Source organism: Gambusia affinis, linkage group LG01 (genome assembly GCF_019740435.1).
Source record: "Gambusia affinis linkage group LG01, SWU_Gaff_1.0, whole genome shotgun sequence".
In the NCBI taxonomy this organism is placed as follows: Eukaryota; Metazoa; Chordata; class Actinopteri; order Cyprinodontiformes; family Poeciliidae; genus Gambusia; species Gambusia affinis.
The window spans coordinates 37,143,956-37,170,440 of NC_057868.1; the positions used below are offsets into that span (position 1 = coordinate 37,143,956).

The window sequence follows — 26,485 nt, forward strand, 5'->3', positions numbered from 1 at the left end:
TTTTAATTGTTGGTAACATAGAGCAAGGTAACAGATGCATGTGTTTATGTTTTGGTGCTAGTTTATGTTTTATTTTAGAACCACATATCCTTTGTTATTCCACTTGCACAATTTTTTTTATTCTTTTGTGATTTAAAATATCTTTAACTATGCATTTATTTGTATTTTGATACTATTTTATGCTATTTTGTTTTAGAATTTAAAAACCATGTATTATTTTGATCGTCCACTTTCAGAAGTTTGGCTACTTTTTACAATTTTATTTTAGTTTTGACATGTACTAATTTTATGGTACTATTTTATGCTATTATTTTAATTTTGTTTATTGATTTTATTTTGAAAATGCTCTTACTCTGAAAATCAAAATCAACAATGAAACCGGAAGTTTTCAACAGTGTAGCGGCAGACGCTTTCTTTAAATTGTCTTGTTCTTGTGTTGGTTATATTTGGTCAGTTTTTCCGTTATTATAAAATCGTTAACTATATATAAGTGGCCTATATTCAAAGTGTGCTCTTTGACTACAATAACATTAAGCTAAAAGTTGAAAACATCTTATGATTTTATTGCATTAACTAATTTATAGCTAATCACTAGTGCTACTTTGCCAGCATTAGCATCATAACAAAACACAAAATCGTATTTTGTTGTAATTCCCGAACACTCCTTGTAATTTATTTTATTGAAGTCATGTATTAATGACTTAATACCTTGAGTAAAATATAACTTCTGTTTCGTGACCAGTAACTTCGTTTGAAGTAACTATTATGGATAAACTCGTCGCTTTAAAATTAGCTGATGGAGAAACTGTTGACGCAGGAGCGGATAAATGCTACATCTGCCTTTGTCCATTTGAGAAGCAAACGGTGGGCTCATTGGATCAATGCCCTCACGTTTTTTGTTTTCAGTGCATCTACCAGTGGTCTCAGGTAAATACTAATAATCATTGTTCGCCGATTTTTATGTGTTTATATGCTTGTCTAGATTTTTCCAGCTGGTATTTGCAACACTGTTATGTTTTTGTATACGAGTCTCCATTTCGTTGCAACAACTCCTTCAAAACAATTATTGGCGACGTCTGGATTTCCAGCACGAGAGAACACCATGTCAAAATTAATAGGAACCTGGTAAAGAGGTCATTAAAGCTATGGACAAAAGAAACGCCACAGTTCTAGACTCTGGGTTTTAAAAATCTCATCAAATTGTACAGTCACTAATGACGATTCACATTTTATGTCTTTGAGAATGAAAACTCTTTGAAACTTAAATATAACTCTGTCACGTGTAGCCGAGGTGCTGAACATTAGGTAAAATCATTTTTTGCTTTTTTGTTTTTCATTTAAGACAGCCAACACATGCCCTGTAGATCGGCTCAGCTTTGCTTTTATCCACCAGAGACGGTGTCCTGGAGGGAACATTCAGAAAAAGGTGTGTTTAATAAAGCATTTCTTTTATAAGCTTAGAAGTCTCAAAAGAGTTAAGAAAAATAAAAACCACTTTTGTGTTAATAAATACATTTATTGAGAAAGTAAATAAAAATATGTATAGAATGGTCTCAGTAATTTATTAAACACAATTAAATGCAAATTATTTCAGACTTAATTTGTGATATATTCCTGATATAACCATTCCAGTATTTAGCTATTTTATATTTCCATTGCTGCAGCCTATCATGACATAATTTACACTGTCTTTATGACTGGACATGTAGACTCAAATAACATCTAATTGTTTACCTCCTCAGAGTTTACATGGACACCAATCATTTTCTTTATGTCAGCATTTTGTTTATGTTGTTTAGCCCACCAGTTGAATTTGATGGGTAAGGCTGATAGATTACATTACTTATTTTCCAAAGTGCTCCTGCACAGGACTCTGAAATAATTCAACAAATATTTTCAAATTCCTTCAATGTATTTAGATTTTAGACAGTAATTTTGTCATTTTATTTTTGAAATATTTTAATAACTTTACCAATTTCTTTTTCTGTCTATCTATTTCCAATTGTGTTTAAATTTGAAGTCTAAATCTTTGTTGGACTTATTTATTTTTTTGGACTTTGTATATCTATAGTTAAAAGTGACGCCACGCAGAAATGACGATGAACCTGAAGAGGACTGGAGAAACATAGTAATATGCGAGGAATGTGGGCGCAGTGGCTGCACAGACCGACTGCTGGTTTGCAGATTCTGTGACTCTGGGTAACGCTTTACATTAATTACCTGCATAGTTTTTTCTTATCCTAGTATTTGCATAAATAAAAAGCTAATTTACCATGATAATACAGGTATCACATGGACTGCTTAACGCTGCCTCTAGAAAGGCTCCCTGAAGGAGACTGGATGTGCCCCGAGTGTGTGATCACTTCTAAGAACACAGGTATTTATTTGATGAATAAGATGATTGCCAGTTTACTATTGTTGCTATTATTTACTCATATTACATTTCATAATGTGTGTTATGATGGAATAATAGAAGGTTTAAATGATTCAGTTGGGACCAATTGTACTTTCGTTATTGAAGCATTTTGACAGGCTTCAGTAGTGGTATAAATTGATAATAAAACACATGATTAGTCTTCATATTATTTTGGTAGATGTTACATCCATGAACATAAATGATGTCATCAAGGTTTCAAACCTAGAAAAAGACCTGATTTGGTGAAATGTCTGTTCAGAGAGCTTTTTGGCAGAGGAGGAAGACATCAGTGATGGGGAAGTCACAGACCTCCTTGCTGACATGGACCAACCTCCGTCTACAAGTAGTCGTCTCCGGGCATCAACTGTGAATCGTCCTAGCAACGCCACAGAAAGACGGTGGAGTGTGAGGCTCCAGAGCAGAGGAGAAAGCACAAGTCTTTATCGACGCCCCGAAACCTCATGGGTGAGTTTAACATTGAAATGTAGAGTATCTGATTCCTTTTTTAAAAAGGAGAGTTGTGTAGCATCTTTTTACACTCCTCTAAACCAGGGGAGATGTGGATACATGGGATTACGTGTTTGATTGCAGTAGCATAAATCTCTTGCCTACACCAACTGGATGGAAGAATGTACTTGCTTTGGCTTTTTCATGCAAAATGCTTCCAAGATAAATTTCTCCTTTGGGAGATTAATAAAATTAAAAGTATTAATGTCTTGGTTTCTCTGTCATGGCTTTTTACTCGAGAGCTGCAATATAACATCTCATAACAATGAGATGTTACATGAATGACTACATTCATGTAACCTGAATTGGTGGGCTCTTACTGTTCGTCGCCGACGCATCAGTGATGCATTACTTTATTACTATCAGTGTTCATCTATAACTACCCATCATACTGTTTGGCATTCTGTGGTTTCCTTAAATATAGAATATTGATGGGGAAATTTCTAAGAGCTGGTTCAGACTCTGATCTAAACTTTATTTAAGCAGCTAATCAGCATCTTGTTTGTGCAGCTGTCAAGACACTCAAGTCCAGCATCACATGACAGTTGATGCTGGAAAAATCTTTATAGGGAATTATTAATACACACACATATCTTTCTAGAGTTTTTTCTCTATAATACGTTGCAAAAGTTCTTCTTCCAGATGTGCACATCTATCATATTTGTTTGCCTGTTAGGTTTGTTAAATGTCTTGGAGCAACGGGAGTCAAACCAGTCAGACAGAAACGCAGAGAGGTCGTCCTCTGTGCTCATCCATTCTATGCACAGTTTCTCTGCGACTGTAAAAGCAGTTGCATGGTGCTTACCCACACTTCCTGTGAAGCTTCATGCGTTGCACAGTTACCCATGATTGTGGTAAATTTTGTGGAAATAACTTGTTGTTTTACTGCTGCAGCGTCCCCGAGACTCATCTCTGCATACAGTGTCTTTCAAAAGTACTTATACCTCTTGAACTTTTTTACACTATCACCACCAATTTTTCATGTATTCTTTTTTGTTGAGGGACAGCGCCTCATTGTGAAAAGGCACAAAAAGCATTACAAGATTTTTTTTATTTTATTTTTTTTTTTACAAATACAAATTTTTAACATGTGACATTTGTTTGTATTCAACCCAGTTCATTCTGATACCTATAAATAAAATGCAAATCCAAAATAAAGTGAAAACTGTTGTGACAAAATGTAAATATTAATTTTTATCTAGCAAACAAAATTAAAAAGTATTGCTTACATATATTGACAGAGAAAAGCTAAACAAAAACATTGTGCGCTGTTCAAGGGTAGTAAGATGAAGTAAATATTCCTGTTCCGCAAGGAGCCATGCTTAATACACCCAATCTGACTATATTTTATTGAAATATATGTGTTGCATTGAAATGTGTATATTATTCAACTGCATATTTTGTTAACTATATTGGATTTTAAGTTTCTTTTTTATTGATGTACTGGCTTTGATTTCTTCATTTAGGTTATTCCATAAGTTAATGCCACACCTTGTAATGCAAATTTGTTTCATTGATCTGTTAACTTTTATGTCACTGTTCATGTTCTTTATTATTGCTAGAACATAGATAACACAGCTGCTTGACTGTAGAAAGAAATTACGTAACTGGGTTGCTCATTGAATGAATTAAACGTCTAAGACAAAAATGTGAGCAAATTTAACAACAAATTTAAATCTGACATTTCTGATTAATCTTAGTGTTGTGGTTAAAACTAAATGTGCTGTTAAATAGGGATGTCAGTTTTTGGATTATTTATGAATTGTTAAAACATGCCATCTTTCCCTAAAATATATAACTGTAAAACTTTAACTGCTTTAAAAATATTTTTACTTTTCAGCATGTTCCTAAATACCTGATACGTGCATCTAAGCCTCCAGTAACAACTGTAGGATCTGAAAATCTTCAAGGTGTCAATACGACTTCAGACAGTAAGTAATCCACCAAACTTTAACTAACTCCCTCCTGTGGCAAGATACTCACTTACATAAAATGAAGGTAATAAAATACTTTGTTTTTGGTTCATAGAAAAGAAAAAGAAAAGAAGGAAGACTGTAGCTTGAAGAACCAACAAGCGGAGGAGGTTTTTCAACATTCAGTGCCTGAAAAGACTTACCTTATACCTTGAAATGGTACCAGCATGTGTGGCCACAAGGTGGCAGCATTGTGTCAAGATTTTAAAAAGTCTGAACCTGAATGAGCCTTTTTGTTTAGTTTTAATACATTTGTTAAATCTGTTGCTTGACTTTTTTTACTTTTCCCTCCTTTTTGCTCAGTGACTTTTAAGACTACAAAAGAGAAGAGAACTAGTACATTATTTGTGTATCTATAAGCAGGCAGAATGCAAAGTTTATGAATTTAAGGAGGATGCCAGTTCCTGCCCTCAGGAAAGGGAAATCCCTTTATAAATACATTGAATACAGAACAGAGAACCTCAGAAATTATGCTAAAAGCTAAATATCTGGGCAGCAGAGATGATATTCCACAATAACATGTCCTGGATGATACCATCAGTTGTTGGCAACCACTGCTAATCTGCCTCATTTGTTTTTATTACTCAGTTTTAAAACTCTGTCTGGCTTATGGTTAGAAAACTGGACCGAAAGATGTCAGAGTAGGGGATATAATCTTTGTCAATTATGATTGATGGAAGAGATGGTTTGAACTTCCTCCTTAGCCCTCTACTACTGGATCCACAATCATGAATTCTTGTTTTCGACTTCTGTGGATGTTTTTAACCAATTACCCTAAGAACCCACGTGTTGGTTAATAGAGTCCATTTGTGTACAGTTTGATCTCAAACATTTGGCAAGGCATTGAATGAACAGTGAATTCAGCCACGTGAATTTTAAGGTACAGTAAAGCCCCTGTGACTTAGATATCAGATCCCTAAGGTTGTGGGGAGTCATCAGACTCCAATACCAAGCAAGCCCTGTGATCTTCCTTCATCTCATTGCCTAGCAACGCTAGCCTCTGTGTTCGCCCGTAATGTCCTCCAGACATGCTCCCATCTCCTTTGATCTTAAATCCGACCTATAAAGTCCTCAAAGTATCATTTGATGAATAAATCAACTGCACATCAAATGGTTAGCAAGGAAAATGTCTTGTGAGGTAAATAAAAATTACAGAAAACCTTGTGATGATAATATGGTGAAATTATTGAAGCTCTGATGTTGCTTTGTTCCTGTGGGTGGTGTGTGTGTGTCTGTTTTGTTTTAGGAGATGGGAACTCCACAAGCCTGTAGCTCTTCCTGCTCTACTTTCTCTCAAAATAACATCTGCTAAAAAAACAACAACTGCGGTTAACTTTCTTTGGCCAGTTTAGCAGAACTGAATGAATAAGATGTACTGGACAAATCATAAAGCAAGATGCTCCGTCATCTGAACTGATACAAAAAAAATTTCCTTCTTATCTTTGTACTTTGAACACTGTAATATACAAAACAGACAGGAACTCCTGACTGCCCCTCAAGCTGTTGAGAGACTGAAATTTGTTCCTTTAATACCACAGAAGCATTTGAAAAAACACCTACAGATTTTTAATTTGTAATATTTTAGAAGAACCATTATCAAACTGGTCATGCTGTGTGAATTCATCCATTAATGCCAGGTGTAAGAGCAGTAAGTTGGCTTTAAATACATTAATTACAGCTCATTATTGGCAGGACTATCCTGTATATTCTCTTTTTTTTTTTCTCACAGGATTTTTTTGTTAGATAAATGCCTGAGTTGCACTCAGACATTTTTATTGTGTTCTGTAACTAGTTGGTAGAAGCTATCTCTAACTAGCTGTTAATATACCCTTGATAGCTGGCAAGCTAGCTAGTTAATGTTTTTGTGTCTATCGTGGGTAATTTATCGTCAGTTGACTTCAGCAATTTTTTACATTTCACTGTATCACTGGAGGTTTAAGATTTTTATGAAGTTCCATTCATAAACATCTTAAACTGTTCAATTGGGTTTCTGCAGTTGCCTGTTTTATACAGCAAAAAATAATAAAAATTTCAATATGTATTGTGGATATTGTGCCCCGCTACTGAGTAGTTCAATAAGTTATTTTAGCAGCTTATTGTCTGAATAAATTGTAGTAAAGTATAATTTACTTGACTTGGTGTGTTTTATTATTTTTCAAATAATTTAGAGCATTATTAATAGCAGAAAGTGTTGTGTTCTGGTCTTTTATAAATAATCCTTTCTTCTTTAGAGCATTTTATGTTACTGGAGAGGTCAGCCTTCCTGCTGGTAGGATTTTGACCTCTATGACTGAATGACCTGCTTTCTGGAGCTGGTTTGGTTTTATCATGCTGATGAAGCATAAGAGGCTTCCTGAGGAATATTTTCTTTTGTTTATTCTTCCATGTCGTCCTTTTTGACATCGTGACAAAATCTTGGATTACCATCAGATAAAGTCAAATGCAGAGCATTAGGAGGTTTGAATTGATTTGTATTGTAAAGTCTCAGACTGTTTTAACAAGTTAGTTTTTGATTTGTTTTTTATATTTAATAACATACTAACTTCATAGCCTATAATTTTTCATGGTAGAGTAACACAAACCTCCTCTTTAACCTATTCTGCAAGCTACCCCCATGATTTATGTGATTGTGAGCATTCATATTTGTCTTGTTTTTCTGCTAATGTGTTGAGATTTTTCTGTTTCCTTCAAATGACCTTCACAGTAAATACTCGCTTTGATGTGAACCATGCTAAGAAAGTGAGCTTAGTTCAAGTTGAGGCTTATAAATGTTGAATGACAATTACTTTCCTGAAGTACGTCTGCTTAAAAAAAGGGGGCAGTGTCAGAGGAGATTAATTTGAGGGCTTTGAATGTACTGACTAATAGATCTAAAAGGAAGCATTTACCATGAAGGATAAAGTTATATTCTTTCATATAGATGAAATCTAAACATGTCAAAATTAAATAGCATGTTAACAAGTAAATAAAATCTGTCAAAGGTGATAAATTTAATTGAAAAAGCTTAAGACGCTGCAGAGATAAGAGCTGCAAAGTTGAATGGTAATGGCTCTGTTGTCTTGCATCTGGAATGTCTTGGGTTGTAGTTTATAGCTGAACTTAATTAAAAAATGAGAGACTGGTTTTAAAAAGGAGCTACTCTTGCTAATGCACTTGGGCAGGAATGCTAAATAAGTCAGTAGTGATCTTACATTGAGTGCAAACAGCTTTGGGCAATGTCAGTCTCAGATGCAGAAAAGGTCATGTGTCAACTGCCTTCGGGGTGTGACCCAGTATGCAGAATGTATCTTATTTAAATAAGTAATATCAAGACATTAGACCAGGGTTGTCGTGCTCGTTTAGTGGTTAATGAGGTCTTCTGCCTTAAAAGGGTACTTCATTCATTCTTCATGGGTTTGGTGCATTTTTTTCTGATGTAAAATGAAAAATCCCCTTGTTTTACAAGACCAGAGGACTTACGGAAAGAGTGGAGATGTTTTCTATTTGTCTTCAAAGTCAAAAAATGGGATCTGGAAAAGTTTGTTAAATCTAAATTAGCAGAGCTCCAGTTGCAAGTCAGACAACATGTGGGTTGTTCATTAAAAGAGGCTGCATAGAACAATGTGAGACTGCAAAAACGTGTATTACTGTTACTTTTTCAGGAAGGTTTCAAAAAGAAACTGTTTATATGCACTCATGAAATCAGTCAAAAGCAGAACTGCACAACTTGTAACTACATTCCCTTCATATCTGACTGCTTGATAAACAGAGCAGTATTTTTTTCTTATAGTAATTAGCCTGGCTGCAGATCATAGGGAAATGACTGAAGCAGGACCACACAATCACATATTTGCTATGTGACTGTTTTTATATTTACAGTTCGATTTACACACAAGACAACTGAGATCGTTTTTCCTTCCTGTCCAACTGATTAGTCTTTCCAACCAGCATCACACAAAAGCTGATGGGAAACACCATGGCGAGAGATCAACATAAATTTATTATTTCAGGTATGTTGTTTTAGAAGGGGGAGGGAATGCATGCATAATACATACTACTTATCTGTCGTTTGTACAGGCTTAATTTGTGGCTTGTACTGTCTTGCACCTTCAGTCAGAAGGGATAACATTACATGCTGCACACCCAGCAGTTTGACTTGCAGCTCTCTCCAGCAGACTAAAGAAGGGAACAAAAGTAGGTCACCATCCAATGCTTTTCTCAGTGATTCAGTGCTGCGGTGGTGCTTGGAATGGCTATAGGAGGCAGGATTCTGATGGAAGCATATTTGACATTCAAAGGCTTTCTTCTTCATGCACTAAGGCACACGGCACATTTCAGATAGTGGAGGACATCAATAGTACCACAGATATAATCTTAGGGGTTTTTCATGCCTGATAGTCCATAGACTTGGTTTGATTGGGGACCATAGTTGCAACATTTGTTACATTTTCAACTAGTGCAATTCGCTTTCACACTGCTTTGTGTCAACCAATACAAACTAATAAGAAAATCTGTTTGTCCCCTTGGCTGTGTTGGCGCTGCACCAAGAACCACAGAAGGATATGACAAGAAAACCTCAGAAGAAGACACGAGTGCAAGTTCCTTCTTCACAAAATGTAAACAAAAATGTATAGTGGCATCAGATTTTAGTGGTTATAGGAGTTCTCTTTTGTCTTTAGTAAAAGACAATGAGCAATGTCTAGTCTAGCGCTAGACTCACATTTGTTGTACTTACCCAGAATGCCCTGCACTGTAGTCCGCTTTTTGCTATTGGAGCGCTATCCGATCTGCTCTGCATTCACATATGCATTCTAACTGTGCCAGAGTTTACTTCAACTAAATTGAGACCTGATGTTTAGATGGACCAGAGTTTCATTACACATTCACACCTTCCCAAACAAACTATTAAAGTGTTGAAAGATCAAATTCGTAGAACCTATTGTACTCATCCAATTACTTAAAATGGATCTGAAATTAGATAAATATTTACTTTGATGCCAAAATCACTTGAGCACATCTTAAAACATGTCCCATATTTTAAAGGAAAGCTGTTCCTTTTGTTATCAGTAGTTTGCATCATGTGGCAATTTATACACAGACTCTGCTGCAATACGTTTCTGTTACATCACAAAGTTCCTGTGTGTTACATCCATAGATCTTGTACTGTGGTAATAAAATCCATAACAGTGTTGATTAAATGCTTACAACCAACTTTGCCACTAAGTTTTTTTTCTTCTGCTGTAGCTTGCACTTTAGCTTCAGCCAACTGCTGACTCAACAGATTTCTAAAAAGGCTTTGATCTCAGATTTGTAAAAGTAGCTGAGGGTAGTTGAAAGGAAGTATAATATTTTAACAGTTGAATCAACTAAAGAACTACAAACATAATACATGTGACAAAGTAGATTTGTAGTAAAGGAAATATTACAAGTATTTTTTTTATTATTTTATGATTGAAATATACCAATTTTCTGAGCTCTTTTTTTATCTTTTCATAATGAAAAAATACAATATGGATAGCTTAGATTCTTATTTTGCTTATTTAGTTCTTGATGGATTCATTTGACCAATTTGTAATTAGTGTACAAATAATCTCAAGAAGGTTTTTGTGAAAAGAAACCCAACTGTTTATCTTCTTTTGTCTTTTTAGAAACTAGCACAGGTCACTAATGTCTAAGAAGACATCTATTGCGATGTTTGGCACAGAAGGGAAATCCTTGTACATGACTGTATGAAAAGTGGGTCACTTAAAATAGGTTAAATAACTGTGGGGACAATATACAATAGTTTCATGTACAATTTCAAACACCAATTGATAAAACAGAATCTGAGAATTGCAATGTCTTTCCAAGAGAGTAAAAAAAAAAATTAAAATAAAAAAAAAAATCAATTATTTTTTTCTTAATGCCAAAAGATTTGTTTCAGAATCCATCAAAAGGTTTAAACAATATAATTGAATTTATAATAATAATTTGTAGTTTGAACAAAACATCATTTCCTATGAAGGTCATGTTATTTGTCATAAACATGGTTGTGCAAGTGGAGACATTGGTCATGATAAATCTGTCTGAAAGTCAATGAAATCTATTCCCTTCATGACCTCCAAACAGGCGCTGGAAGGAAAAATGACGGCAGCGCCCATTCTGTAAAATCCCAAGCTCCTGCGCTTCCTCTTGGCTGTCCTCCTTCTTGATAAATAAAGGTAAACTTTCCAGGGAAAATGATTCACTGTAACATCTCTGCACAGCTGCATGGGAAAGTACAGAGGGAAAGAAAGTTCATATATAGTGCTCTTTGACTTACCAGTGAGTGAAAGAAAAGATTTCTCAGCTTGTTAGGCAATAAAAAAGGATATGAGCACAAATTCTTTGTTTATTGGAGATGTTGAACTGCCAGAGCCTAACTTTACTGTTGGATTTTTAAAATATAGAATAATAATAAAAAGAAGAAGAAGAGGTGTGGAAAATCAAAACTGTTATTATACAAATGAGTTTGACGTCAGTGTTCTAAAATGTTGCTTTCAAATGCTATCCGAAACCTTATTACCAACATAATATGTGTTCACATTGCAATTTTATTAAATCAGTTTTTATTTTAAGACAAAACTAGAGCAAGATTTTGAAAATCTCAGTCTATCTGCAACCTTGAATTTAGTCAAATCAAGGATATCTGTATACCGACAGTCTGATAATATATATTTATTTTATTTATTATTTCATATTTTTCTTTTATTTGTAATATTTTAAAATAAATTGGTATTTGTATCAACTGACATTATTTCCGCTACAACTTCAATTTATGTATATACAGTATACACTGTATATATATATATATATATATATATATATATATATATATATATATATATATATATATATATATATATATATATATATATATATATATATATATATATATATATATATACACTGTATATATACATACAGTGTATACTGTATACATATATGTATACAGTGTATACTGTATGTATACACTAAATCTTAAACCACGATATATATATATATATATATATATATATATATATATATATATATATATATATATATATATATATATATATATATATATATATATCGTGGTTTAAGATTGGTGTTATAAAATACGAGTTTATCATGAACGCAGCAGAGTGTCCTGCACTGAGTGGAGTCGCTTCGGAACATCACAGTGGCGCTCAGTGAGTGAACCGCCGCTGGAGGGGTAGGAGGATCTCTTTCTGTCGGATACTTACCATCTGTGTACTTCAACCCACTCGGGAGATGCAATCCGTGTTTTAAATCGTGTGGAAACTTCTCACCAAATCCAAGATGACGGTTGATTTTGAAGACTGCATCAAGGATTCTCCCCGATTTAGGTAAGAATAGAGGGGGGAAACCGCGCCAGACCGATTGTGTTTTGTGGTTTGAACTGTTGAACGCCTCAGTCTGCTTGGTCTGGATGACATTATTCTCCTCGGAGCTTGACATGGGTCCGCTGTGAGCGACTGGAACTGGGACACATGGCTCGATCGGGGATCGGGAACATAATGTGAATTTAGTGGAGCAGGAAAGTTTGGATTGGAGGATCATCAGTCACATTTTAGTTGCGGCTCTTGTCTCCTAACAGTTCACTCTGCGTAACTGATGCGCAGTCACATTGACAAAACACATGACACTAATTCATCCAAACCTATCAGTTCAGTTGTTTATGCAGTTAATGACTTGAGCTTCATCTCTTTAAACTCTCTGATTTCTGTTTTATTTCTGGTCAAACCCAGTGAAAATATAAATATTTCCACGCAGACATATTGTCCTAAGCTTTCAAGCTGCTAAAGCTTTCACAAATAGAAGATAAATTATGAACCTGTTTGTACAGGATCTTTTAATTTACAGTTTGCTTGAAAGAGAACGGAAAATCTGTCAAATCTGCAATTTTACTGCAGGGGTGTCCAGACTTCTTTTCATATTTCATACTAGATCTGATTTCCAATATTTAAAAAAAAAAACAAAAAAAAAAAAACAAAAACAAAACACAGACAAACAAAAAAAACCATATAAAGATGCAGATAAACATGCAATTTTACCAGAAAAAAACATATTAAAATTGAAAGAAAAACATTGTTTTGATGAGGGAAAAAGAACTTCTATAGTTATATAGTGATCTTTTTTGGAATAGTCCTGCTACTGATAATAATTTGATGCTGATGTGTTAAAATATTAAGTATTTCTATTAAGTATTAAGTAATCTGTCAAAGTTATACCAAAGCATAACTTGACAAGATGGTCAGCATTCCTCATTTTATTTTTTCATTTTTGTGTTAGAGATCTCATAAAATTACTACTAATTTATCCTAATATTGTAACAGTGTTCCTGTAATATTATCACTTACAACTTCTATTTAAAAAAAAATGTAATTAATAATCTGGCCCAAATATTCAATCTTAGAGTTGACTTAACATCAAGGACTACAGAAACAGAAGCTGTAAAATATGCCTGTCAAACAAAATGTTAGTCCTTGGGTGTGGTGACATCACTTTGGAAAGCAAAGGAGTTCATTGGTGAAAAATAATCCAGATTTTCCAAAAATGAAATCTTTAAAAATCACCGATTATGCTTAAATTTAGATTTGTTATTCCTATGACTAAACTTGTTCTGGGAGAATAAATAAAAAATAAAAGCAAAATTATTCCCCAGTTTTGATAAAAAAACTGGGGATTCAACATCAAACGAACAAGTTCAATTAAGATTTTAGTTACATTTTTTGAAGGTGATCAATGATCCACTGGTTCATCTATGTTTCGGCCTTCACCTACAGTTAGAGATGTGGATCGAGACCAAAAGCATTTGAACCTTGATATGAGAGGCCAAAATAACCTAATTATGTTGGGTGATTGGGTTTATCTGCAGAGATAAGATGAAGAGTGTGGAGCATCTTATCAGGATGCTTCCTCTGCGCCTCGCTTTTTTCTGGGCAAATTGTTCTAGAAGGAAGACCTGGGATTGGCTCATTTCATCTCAAATATACTTAAGATGACAGATTGATAGATGGATTGCCTCAGTTTAAAAAGTCAGGCTATTAGGTACTCTTTGCAACATTTTTTGGAAAGAAAAAACAGAAATATGTTAGCACAGATTTTCCTCTTTATCTCAGATGATCATCATGAAGGTAGAGAAAATTAACGGTATGAATTCATCCACTGTTAACGTGATTAAAGGCGATGTTAATAAAGGTTTCCACTTAGAGCCAATAGAAAAATATAGGCAAATAAAAGTAAGCTTTAAGAATAAAATTAAGATTAATTGAATAAAATTTTTTTTCATTTAACCAATTAAGCCTTTTTTTATGCACATTATTAGAAACACAATAAAAGATGCAAGTGAACAAAATTTTAATAAGAAAATGAACATTTTATTTCCTAAAATGAAATAAAAAAGCATTTCTTTAGTGAACACTTCATCATTTGTAGCAAAGGATGTATAAACAGTTAAAAAATACTGTATATACATGTCAGCCCTTCACACGTCAAGGCTGACGTTTAAGCTCAGCCCTTTTTGCTTTACTTAATTTCAATGCAGTGTAAGGCTTATCTATTGATTCTTTTTAAATTAATCAATTAATATTTGGATAGCAAAGCAAGCTAAATAGAAGTATTTTAAAAACATAATCTTAATCAGGTGAAACTAAAACTCTGTCACATGATGAGTTGCTGCTCGGCATTTTGTATCAAAAAAGATTTTTTTTTCATCTTGATGTCAAATGTATATGGTTTTGCACAGTTTTGGTTTAATTACTGTGATAAATGTGTTGTTCATTCAGCAAATAGCCCTTTTTTGAGTCTGAATACTTAACTATTAATCGATTACTAATTACTTAATAATTATTTCAACAATCATTTCAACATAATTAATCATATTGGCCATATACAAAATGCAAACCTTTAAATCTCAGTAACTGCAGTGACTAAAAATGTAACATTTGTGAAACAATGAGATTCTGAAAGTCCAGCGTTGTGGATCATTTCTTTGCTTTCCAACGGAGCACGTTTCCTCAGACTGTAGATAAAGTCTGCTTGGAAATCAAAGACTTCCACCATTGGCAGCAGCACCTTAATCACAGCCATGTGCAGCTGGAGAGAGGCTCATAACCCCAACCGACTCTTTCATTGTCTCACATGTTCAGCAGAGCAGCAAAGGGCGTTCATGCTCAGGAGACGCCTAACTCATTATTTAAAGCGCTGAGATCCTTCGTGTCATCAGAGAATGGATGGAGTTGTCTTATCTTTCTCCTTAGATGTTGCACAGATTTTTCATAATACCCTGCCTGTCAGAGAGATATGCTGTCATGCATGAACTTTATCCTTCAGCTAATACAAAGTTGAGAGTGTTTTTTATCTGCAGCGGCCCAAAGAGAAGCTGAAAGAGATGGCTGCAACTAATGATTATTGTAACATTACAAATACGTTATAAGATGCAAATAACTAAATAATTCAATTGCTTTCACAAATAAAATAAAAATGGCATTAGCTGAAGTGCAATTACTTAGCATTCCTTCAGTGAACACATGATCATTTGTAGCAAGCGATGCATGTGGAGCTAAACGAATACTGTCTACTAATCTTTTGATTAATTAATTATTAATTATATAAATGGATAGCAAAAGGTGCTCAAGAGGATTTATTTATTCATTTATTTTTTACATAATTTGAACCCGTTGAAGCTAAAAATAAATGCCCAGGAGTTCTGGGTAGAACATATTTACAGACTATTAGTGTTTCTTCGTCTTAAATGCGAAATTTATATATTTTTTGTACAGTTTTGACGTAATTACTTTTCTAAGTGTGTTGTTTTTTCAGCAAATTGTCATTTTCAGAGTTTTGTATACTCCAGGCAATGATTAATTGAGCCCTAGATTAGTTAGCAATTATTTCTATAATCAATTAATTACGATTAATTCAATAAAGTAAACAGGCATCCAAGCAGCCCCCGAAGCCTGTAACACGGTTTTCCTAAGGCTTCTTATGGAGCTAAATGCACTGCTGCAGCAGGCTGTGTAAGGAGCTGGAAGGCTAGAAGGAAGCAGGTTTAAAAAAAAAAATCTGGATTTTTTAACCGTTGGGATTGACACACCACCATTTCCCACGCATGTTGGGAATCAGGTCTGAGCAGTTGTGTCTGGTGCTATTTAGTTTCCAGCTGGAGCTGAAAGCACTTAATGCTGGACCGGAACAGCAGGGTTTTGTTTTCTTTAGCTGCTCCTGATTATATTTTAGCAGGTAGCATGTCAGGTAAACCTGCAAAGGGGCGAGTTTCATAAAAGACTGGATCTGGAATTATTATATTTCAAATATAAACGTATAAACATTATAGCATTATTCTGTATAAATTTAAGGAAATTATCTCATGAAAAGACTAAAAAAAGCAATGAGAGAAAAAATTAAACATATATTACACTTCTGAATATTTTGCATTCCTTTATTTCATTGTTGAGATTATTCCACTTCTAACTGACACACATCCTTCTTTAACATTTGTCCTCACTGGAAGCTTTTCAAATATAATTGTCCCATTTTTTTTATTTATTTATTTTTGTAAAGTAAGTATTACATTAATCTTCTCTTACGCCCTCACAGAACAGCAGGATATTGGATTAAATCACATAAAAGTGGACTCTTTGTACTGATTAGGTGATTTCTGAGGGTATTTTTTTGTACTTGATTTCATTTAATGGTATCAAAGTAAAAGAGTAAAAGCGGAACACAAACATTTACCACACTTTTCTAGTTCAACTTGAAATCCATGTCTCCCACTCCTTTAATTTCATGTGGAGATTATTAAATCCCAATAAAATACACTGAGGTTTTTCTGGTTCTGTGAAAAAATGTATAAAGGTTCATGAGATATGTTTACAACTCTCCAGTATCTGTTTCATGTACGTGTTTCTTTTTGTAACCGTTTTGGTTCTCAGCCAGATTCAACAATTTCTTTAAGTGATTTTTATTTTCACTTTTGGCTCAGTACCAGTTGGACATGTGTCAGCCGTGTTTCTGCTTGATGTTACCTCAGGAAAGTTTCTGCACAGTTTGTCTCTCTGTCTTTATTTTATTTGGAGAAAGATATTTGTTGTCGTTTTTGGGATTAGACAGAACATATTTTCTTACTTAACCTGCTTTCTAGAAGAGCTGTTGGTTTACAGTAAAACTGACAGAAATGTCACCTGCGTGACGAGATCCCCAGGCAGGAAAGTGAAAGAAGAAGTTAGATTGTGAAACTGTACTGAACACGTGTTGAGGTAGTTTTATTAGATTTGATTGTATTCCCCTTGTTTTTTGAAGGGGATTTTCATTGCCTACTTCAGTTTCCATTGATTAGATCGTAGAAACTTACACACAATCACATAAACACGTCAGAAACTTCAACCTACTGATCGACAGTGGACCATAACTTCCCACTAAAAGCTGAGACCCCCTCTGAAAATGCTTACAAATGCCTATCTTAATAGTCCAAACACAAAATATACCAGCTTGAATGATCAACTGATATGTTTTATTGAGAAAACAGTTTCCTCGTAAATAGCGGCTTCTAATTTTATTTTTATTTTTTAACGCTAAAAATGTCTGATTTGAGTCAACTTCCCTCAGTAACACCATCACACACACTGCCTTAGATTACTGTTTGTGAAATATCTGAGAGTGAAGCTGTATTTTATGACTTTCATTGTTCAGTGTGGCACACTGACCCGACTCATCAAAGCCAGATGTGTCGCTGGAACCAATAGGGCTCATCTGTGCTGAACAGACTCCTGGGTTTGTGTTTAATGTGGCACAACACTGAGAACAGGCAGTTGTTTTCTCTGTGCAAACATGCTAATTAGAGGTCACACTCTTTGAGGAAGATAAAAACAAACAGACATAAACAACATTAGGCTATGTTCGCATCATCTGCTTCTTCTAATCAGAACTTCTCCCAATCTCTCCATATGGTGAGCTACTTCATTCTGGCGGGAGTTTCAGCTCCATTCCCGCTGAGCTTCCCAGCCTCCAGTTGAATATAAGTATTGTCCGGTGAGTTTGTAACTTCCGCTGGGAGACACTCCAGTCTCTGTGTGTGAATAGCCCAGGGCAGGGAGTCCTGGGGGCAGCAGAAATGATGCCGTCATGACGAAGGGCCACACAATGAGTCACGGAGGAGAGCCGAATCCGAGGCCAGTGACCTGTGGCGTTTACTGCCTTTGATTTCTCATTCTCTGAGAGAAAAATGGCTGGACACATGAATTCTTGACCCAAATTCAGATTAAAGGCTGAACGAAGGTTGCATATTTTAGATGGTTGGACTAACGAGCATGCTTAGTAGTTGATCCATTGTTCAGTGAGAAGTAAGATTGACGTCAAATATGTAATCTGGGCTTTTCACTTATCAGGATTAAATAATGAAAAAGGAAATCTGGGCTCTACCAGGTTCAACAATTATTTAACTCTAAACAGAGTCCTCTCTGTCTTCCCTAGTTGTTCTGGGCTTAACTAGGACACCCCAATAACGTGAACGCCCATCTTTTCATGGCTCAGTGTTTGTGGTATGAATTTACCTATTCAATCATTTGTCTGTGGAACATCACAATTATTTACAGAAAATCTGCATATTTGTGAATTTTTTCTTAGAGAATTTCTTAAACATCTGAAATAAAAGCTGTAATACCTGGACAAAACGCCACACACTATTGACTGGTGTTTGAGAAGCAGCCAATCCAGTAGCGCCATTGATTTTCTTTGGGACTGATTGGCTGTAAGACGATAAGGTAGACAGTCAATATTAATGTCTGCGGCAGTGCAAAGACAGTTTCCAGTTTGTATATTAATGCATATTAAAGTACATTTTGTCTTTGAACTATTGGCAGCTATAAGCATTTTTAGATTACATTTTTAGAGTATTTGTGGATTTCAACTATTCACTGGCGGTTGTTGTTGCAGATTTGCATCTATTATTGGAATCATTGTGGCGTTAACTCAGTCTTCCTTTTTTCGAAATTTAATTTTAAGATGCAAACTGCTGAGATTGAAGTAAATGTTTTCTTCTTGTGAATGATTACTCTCACTTTAGAACAATTGACTATAAATTGTTCGTCCTACAATGGCTTCTCCAGAGCCATTGGTTTTGACTGCCTTCTGACTAATAACCAGTTTGGGCTTTTTGATACTCTACATTGTCTAATGATCTACATATAATGATTTAGAGATGGATTTACCACTTTTCATTTTCTACAATATTCTGCCGTTTTATTAAATTCTCCAGAACATGGGAAGTGAAACACGGAGTCAGCAGGCTGAAATCCTCAGGTTACCATTCTTCACATCATCATTGCATTTGTGGAGGATCTGCCTCTCCAGCTGCAGGAGGCTGGAAGGGATTTTAACTATGAGATCTTGTTGTTTCTGCTCTAGTTCAGACTGACCTCCTTCTAACTTGAATCTGTGTCAGTAGGCCTTCTGTTCGGTCAAGGGTGCTTCAGCCACGACTGTGACTCCATCACTATCATTATTCATCATTATTACATCTGATAAAAATAAGTTGCCTCTGACGCTTTTATTCACAAATCAGAATAACACTTCACATTGAGATGTTTACCATTAATCTAGATGAACAATAAATACCTGAGTAATTATCTTGGCTTTCCTTCGGCAGCAGAGAAAACAATTTATTCTGTTGTCACAAATCAGATTTTATCCAGCACACATGCATCTGTCTCCTTGGAAATTTGGTTAAAGAAAAAAAAAAAAAAAGCAGCCAAGTCCAAAGCTTTTGGAGAGAAAGATAAAGCTCTCCATCTGGAACTGATTAGTGATCACTGAGCCATTCTTTGGTTTTGCTTTGTTCAATAGGGATCAGAGGAGCTTTTTAATGACAGGATGGAGAGCAAGAGTGACAACTTTCACTTTTAATCTTTTCCTGCTTAAACAGGGTTTCCATCAGGGTCTTAAAACATTTTAAAAAGTCTTAGATATGTGTAGGATTTTCATAAAAGGCATTAAAATGCATTTAGCTTAGTGCTGCAATGAACGATTATTACGGTAATGGTAATAGCTTATTCTATTGATTATTTTGATGATTAATTGGATTTTTTTTATTTTTTAAAGACACATTCTACAGAGACTTTATTTAATCACTTAAGCCTTTTTATACAATATTAGCAATGAATTGAAATATGCAAATAAACAGTTCAACTCCTCTTTTAAATAAGAAAACAAATGCTATGCGATAACATAGCATTCCTTTACTAAATCTTGACTGAGTGAAGCTAAAACTTAGAACTCTCAAGGAGTTCTAAGTAGAACATATTTACAGTCAAAGGTGTTTTTATGTTAGATGCAACATGTATATATATTTTGTACAGATTTGGCTTAATTAACTGCTCTGAATATGTTGTTTTTCTCTGCAAAGGGCCTTTTTTAAAACTTTATACTCCAATTAACAATTAATCGATAACTAAATTAGTTGATTATTTTAAGCGATTAAGCCAATGAATTGCTTCAGGTATAATTTAGTTACATCTCTAAGTGCAGTACATTCTGCTCTGTTCCTTCTTGTAGACACTGTTGCAAATCCTGTCTAGTCCTTTATCCAAGGTATCTCTTGAATAAAGGACCACCTCACCACCTTCCATAAAGAAATAATACTTAAGTGAAAGTAAAAAGAGTGATGCAGTAAAACTACTCCCAGAAGTGCATATATTTCCAAAAGTTACTCATGTAGATGTAATTAAATGCCACTTACCTCTGGGTGTAGAACTGGCAGAGAAATGTGGGTGTTCCTAAGTGACAAAGCACATGATGGAAGCTAATAACCCCATCCAAAGAACTTTATTACAGAACATTCTGCCTTTCAGGGAAGAGTTCAGCTGGCAAAGACTATTTTAATAGTTGTTTTTAACCAGTTGGGCTCATAACAGACATGACTTTGACAGCTTACCAATTGTATTAAATTTAACTGCTTTATTTCATCCAAATGTAAACAAAATGTTGTCATAACTCATAATAAACAAGTTTCTCCTGAATTAAATGCGATTTACTAAAGTTTTAATACCCAATACTCTAGAGCCCAAAGTTAAAATCATATTGGTCATGAAATAGGATCTTAAAAAATGGTTTAATGGCCTGTAATTTGCACCTCTAGTGGGTGCCATTGTTATGTTCAGGTTAAATGTTCACTAAGACTGAAAGAACATTCTGCTCCTTTAGCTTTTTCCTGCTTGGTTGATTTAATGTCGGTGGAAGCTCAGTGAACTTATTGTTGAGCTTTTCCAGAATGTCTGTTTTTTAAAGGACGTAGGTGAACTCATTCAACTGCAGGTAATGAAAGTGACGGGTATTAAGTCAGCACAGTGCATGTGAGCGGCGACGTGTTTTAATCAGGGATTGGCCTACATTAGCTCTCTCAGTCCTCTGCAGGATAAAGTGCACCACCTGGAGGATGAACATCTTGTTGTCATACTGATCTATTGATCCACAAAACAATGGCTTCTTGATTACAGTGTTTCTGCTCTATTGGCAAATACAACATCAGTAACTTAATACCAGCTAAGATGGAGGGCTTTTTCCTATTTGCAGGATATGAGCTCAGTAAAGGCTGCAAAGCAATTGGGCTCAGAAAAATACAGTCTGTGATTTTTCCAAAATTACGTGCAATCCAACATTTCATCTGCTTGAAACACACAGAACACAACTCTTTTCCTTAACTCAAGATGTATTTCTTTTATCTTACGAGTCATAACATTTTATTTAGGAAGTTACCAAACATGGCAGCAGAGTTTTTTTCTTCTTAAAGAAAAAAGTTTTGAAGTACCTACTCTGGCTCCCTCAAAGAATAGACTTTAAAATAGTTTTAAACAGTGAGTTTATAAATCACTGAATGGTTTAGCACCACAATACATTAAAGGTCTGCTGTTGTTGTATCAACCTTCCAGTCCCCTCGGGTCTTCTGGTTCTGGTCTGCTCTGCATCCCCAGAACCAGAACCAAATGAGGAGAAGCAGCATTCAGCTTCTATGCACCACAAATCTGGAAGAAACTTCCAGAAAACTGTAAAACAGCTGAAACACTGACTTCCTTTTAATCTTGAATAAAAACCCACTTGTCTGTAATCATCATACTTTTCTAAACTGTTCCAAAAATAACTGATCAGGAATTAGACCCACATAAATTAATTTTTTTAGGCTTTATTCATTTTCAATATTTAGTTGGCAGTGAGAGAAAGGGTTAAGAGATGCAGAGGAGATCCAGTTTGGGAATCCATTCCCGGACTCCCCATAATTTTATGTAGAGTTCTAACTTCTCCGGTTGTTCAGGTAAATTTGTGACCCTAAGGTGACCACATCGCTATTTAACTCATCTGTACTGTGTAAAAATAAAGTAGGTCTATTTATTCATCCTGTCTCCCTGAAGTCTGCTGCTAAAAAAAACTTTGGGTTCAGAGATGATGTCACCCTTTTGTGTTGTTTTTGTGTAAAAGGAGGCGATTCCCTGCTGGGTTCTCTGGCTGTCCCGATCCTTTCACATTCATGAATAGGAAGACGTTTTCCAGACGGGATACACAAAGATCCATGAAAAAACTTGGCTCTGCAGTCTTGGACGTCTTAAGGGGTTGGAGCTGCTTTCAGTGTGAAAACATGTTCAGAATATTGAATATATTAGTTTCTGTTAGCAAAACGTTACAGTTTCCACTCATTCAAGTGTCTTTCAGTCGACTGCTATTACCAGAGTTTGAGCTTGCAGATCTAAATTGACTCTGTAGCAACATCTTAAAGCCTAAATGATGAAAATATTGGAGCAAATTTAAATTAGTATTTCTTCCAATGCCCATTGTGAAAGAAAACAGCAGTAACTTTTGTGATGAGCGCACACGTTCTTTGAGTTCTTTGCTCTTTTTCCAACTTTTGGTCTCTATTCAAAGAAAATTCCTCCCACCTTGGTTTTAGTTTTTCCTCGCAGATTAAATTACAGTAATGGAAGCTGAACATATGATTTAAATTTTTTCCCCTAGAAATCAAATGTCTTATGCTGTTCAAAGATGAAAATCAACTTTTCTTGTAATACATGGCAAAATGTTCGGAATTAGCTCACGTCATGTTGCATTATGTGTTTGTCAAGCTGCTAAATCTGCTTTTTATTAATCCAGAATCAATTTTTTTTATTGATTGCATCCTCAAACATATAAATAAACAGAAAATAAAATAATCAACCTTTAATTTAGTAAACTGCGATTATGGCCAACACAATATTTCACTTTTTTTGTATTTGCATGGATATATAGTTTGATTATTTGTTGTTTTTTATTGTAAAATGTTGCTTTTTATATGTTCAAAAGTGATTTTGGTTAGGTTTCTGTTTCTAATCTCTGGTTTTGTGAAGGTTTTATCTGCCAATTCTCATTTCTTTTTTTAGGATCCACAGTGGAGTCCCACCAATTTGTGGTTTAGTATTTGTGGCATCCTCTGTTTACACATATTTTTAAACTTGTACTATGAATAGCCAGCATTGAACCTTTTTTCTTTTGTAAAAACAGAAGAATGTTTTTGTTGGCCTTACCTGTTAGCTCTGAAGGACTTCTCCTTCAGTTTCCAATTGACCTGTCAACAATATCAACTTTTTATTTCAGTTTTCTCACATTTGTTTCAGTACATCACGTCTGAATTGTGACTCATCTTTTAGTAATATCTTTCAGCTAATCTGTATTGTTTTTCAAACACCATCCCTCGTGTGTAAAACAGCATACATGTGAGGTGTCGTTTTCTTGGCTTGGCTTTGTGTCATTCGTCTTCAGAGTCACGTTAACCTGTGTTTGCACTCACACTTTGAATAAGCTTTGCAGCATGCTGAATTTGACTAATAGAAAGTTATGACTACCAGATTTCTTTGTCTAGCATCATATTTGGGAAATGACTTCTCTGATGAACAAGCTTCCTGGAAGGCCTCTGCCTTTAAGGGAATATGGATGGGTATTCCGCTGCTTTGGCACTTTGGATCAAGAAATGGGGTAAAAAGTTGTGGATCGGCGTTGAGATTTCATCTCCTCAGCTGTGGCCCTTTGTGGCCACCTGGGGAATAAAGAATGACTTTAAGTCCAGCCACTGAGTCTCCTCCTCTGCTGAGATTTGAAATGCTGAATCACACGTGGTTGAGCATCTGTTTTTGATTACTTCCAGACTCACACTCTCCCTGCCTCTTCTCCTTTTTCCTTTTCCCTTTTCCTTACGCTCCTCTGGATGTGCGGGGGCAGATTTCTGGTCGTGGTTCGACTAGAAACGAGTCTAGGGATGGGCCAGGAAATGCGTCACTTTGCTCCAGTATTGAAAGCAGATTCAGATTAAAGAGCTCACACGTCGCTGGGAGACGACGGAAGTGGCTGAGTCTCCAGCTCTGAGTCACAAGATCAATCCTGTTGACCTCTTCAAGCACTGATAACATTTAGACAACAGACCATCTCTACACACAAGGGGGCTAATCTACTTTGCATTCGTTGTTTTTTTCCAATTAGTCCAATTTTGTTTTTTGTTTTTTACTTGTTGAGCCATTTTTAACCCTCTATTGATCCATGCATCCATCTTCTTCCTTACAGTCTGAGGTTTCTGCAGATTTCTATGTTCTTCACTGACTAATTACTTTAGAAATAATGTGAATACAAAATGTCTATACACTCATCAATTAAAATGCAAAGTATTTGTGATGTCAAAAAATCAGATAAATCATGTCAGGACTGTCTTCACCTTTAATTAGACCTATGCATATCCTGTACATGTGAAATACACACTGAAATACTTTAGGGACAAAAAGCTCCCAAATATAAACTAATAAGTTGTTGAAGCGCCTGTTGTTTTCATATCTGCTCTCAGTGCTTACTTTTGTAAAAACACCTTCTTCACATCACATTTCAGAGTTTTAAACATATTCAGGTACGGGCTTTGACTGGGCAACTCCCAAACCCGGTGAAACAGTTCTTTATCTGTCGTGTATCAGAAAAAGGTTTGGTGCCAAGAAGTTCATCAAATACTTTAGGCAGACATCAAATCTGTTCTTGTAAAAACGGATTTCCTCCTGGAAGATTGACGTCTTTGACCAAAACCTGGTTCACCTCCTGTTGTTTTCTTTGTGAAACCAGATTTTTTTGCTTTCTTCTGAGGCTGTAATTCTCTAGACAACCATTTTTCTGCTCTGGTGACTGACACTAAGCAGTTATCTCACGGCATGCTTGACCCCACTTTGCCAGTTTAAGCATCAAAAGCTGCAGGCTGCGTTTGGAACACTTTTTTGTTGTGCTTTCCTGCTGGCTGTGTCGCAATACGGTCAGGGCTTTGCTGGTTCACGGTCCGAAGGGAGAGGGTTAGAGGTCATGGAGAGGAATCAGAAGTGATATGACAACTAAGGGGAATGCTGCGAACCTCAGATCAGAGGAAACACTTGGAGGAAGTGACCACACCTCCATTGTCTGTTACTGAGTAGATCAGACATGATGACACTCATGTGATGGCCTACTGTTTAACACAGTTTGGGACCTTTGGGCTAAAAAACACAAACAATGCGATACCATCCAGTTAAGGTTATCTAAAAGTTGTGTAAAAGCTGCACAGTGCTTATACTTCTGTTTCTAAAACTCTTGTTTTTCCAAAGTTGCGAGACAGGAAGGAGCTGAATGCTTCACAGGTCTGGTATGTCTTTTTAGTGCAAGCCAAGCTGCATGTTTAACCCACAAAAATGCCGGGAAGACTCCCAGCTCTCGCCGCTGCAACACATCACGCCTGCTCAGGGATTTTCAGTGGGGGGAATTCAACTACTTCACCAAAATGTTAGTGTTTCACCGTAGGATTGGTTTACTGGAGCTATTTTGTGCTGCTTTCTTCCACAGTCAGCCCTGGTGTTGTGCCCAGAAATAAGGCAATAAGACGCTCCATGTCTGTGCGCTTTATTGTCTTCCTCCCTTCAATGGAACATTGTGCAGGCTGGTTCTCACAGTCCAGGCCTCCTCTTGTGTGTCCTTTTTTTTGTCTCCTTCGCACCGGGCGTCTTTGACATTTTTGTGCATTGCAGTCATCTCAGAGTTGGACCACCCTGTCTTAATATAAACCGTCACCGCCAGCAAAGACCCCTAGTACTCTGACCTGTCGTTGCCCTGTCAGCCTGTTGATCAACAGCGGGGCCTCCTCCGCACCCAAGCCTACAGTGGTTGTTGAGACGTCGCCTACATCCTATGCAATAATAAACACACGGACTGACGCTGTAGTTCAGTCTGCTTCCTTTGCAAAGGAAACTCTAACCCATCTCATGGTATAAATAATACACGTCAGTTGTGTTGAAAGGGTTAATCTATGTCACACTTCCTCTATATGACCCTTTTGTTATTGTTCACCCACTGCCTGTGGTGACCTAATTGTGCAAGCAACCCCCCTCCTGCACCTCATGAATTACTGGAACTGTAACTGCCATTTGTAATGTGTTAAACTCATTACAGACACGATTTAAAGGGAACCTATTGTGCAAAATTCACATTTTATAATTTTTTTTTTTTTTTTTCACTTCCACTTGGGTCTCGACTGCTTCTAAAAACAATACAAGCACTTAAGAAAGCCTCCCAT

General features: G+C 35.7%; 2 protein-coding genes across 4 annotated transcripts in view; both read left to right on the plus strand.

The window, feature by feature from the left end:
* The first annotated feature begins 390 nt into the window (after nucleotides 1-390).
* LOC122833407 (PHD and RING finger domain-containing protein 1-like) lies at nucleotides 391-7,026 on the plus strand. The gene is made up of 7 exons (XM_044120892.1): nucleotides 391-927; nucleotides 1,343-1,426; nucleotides 2,072-2,199; nucleotides 2,286-2,377; nucleotides 2,676-2,881; nucleotides 4,764-4,854; nucleotides 4,952-7,026. Exons 1-7 carry the CDS (start codon nucleotides 766-768, stop codon nucleotides 4,984-4,986), a joined length of 798 nt encoding a protein of 265 aa, XP_043976827.1. The 5' UTR covers nucleotides 391-765; the 3' UTR covers nucleotides 4,987-7,026.
* A 4,994-nt stretch (nucleotides 7,027-12,020) lies between these two features.
* acap3a (ArfGAP with coiled-coil, ankyrin repeat and PH domains 3a) overlaps nucleotides 12,021-26,485 on the plus strand; it is a 58,704-nt gene continuing 44,239 nt past the window's right edge. For all 3 annotated transcript variants that reach the window (XM_044120295.1, XM_044120311.1, XM_044120303.1), the window contains exon 1: nucleotides 12,021-12,245. In XM_044120295.1, coding sequence (XP_043976230.1) covers nucleotides 12,199-12,245 — 47 coding nt within the window. In that variant the 5' untranslated portion in view covers nucleotides 12,021-12,198. The remainder of the gene's footprint in view (nucleotides 12,246-26,485) is intronic.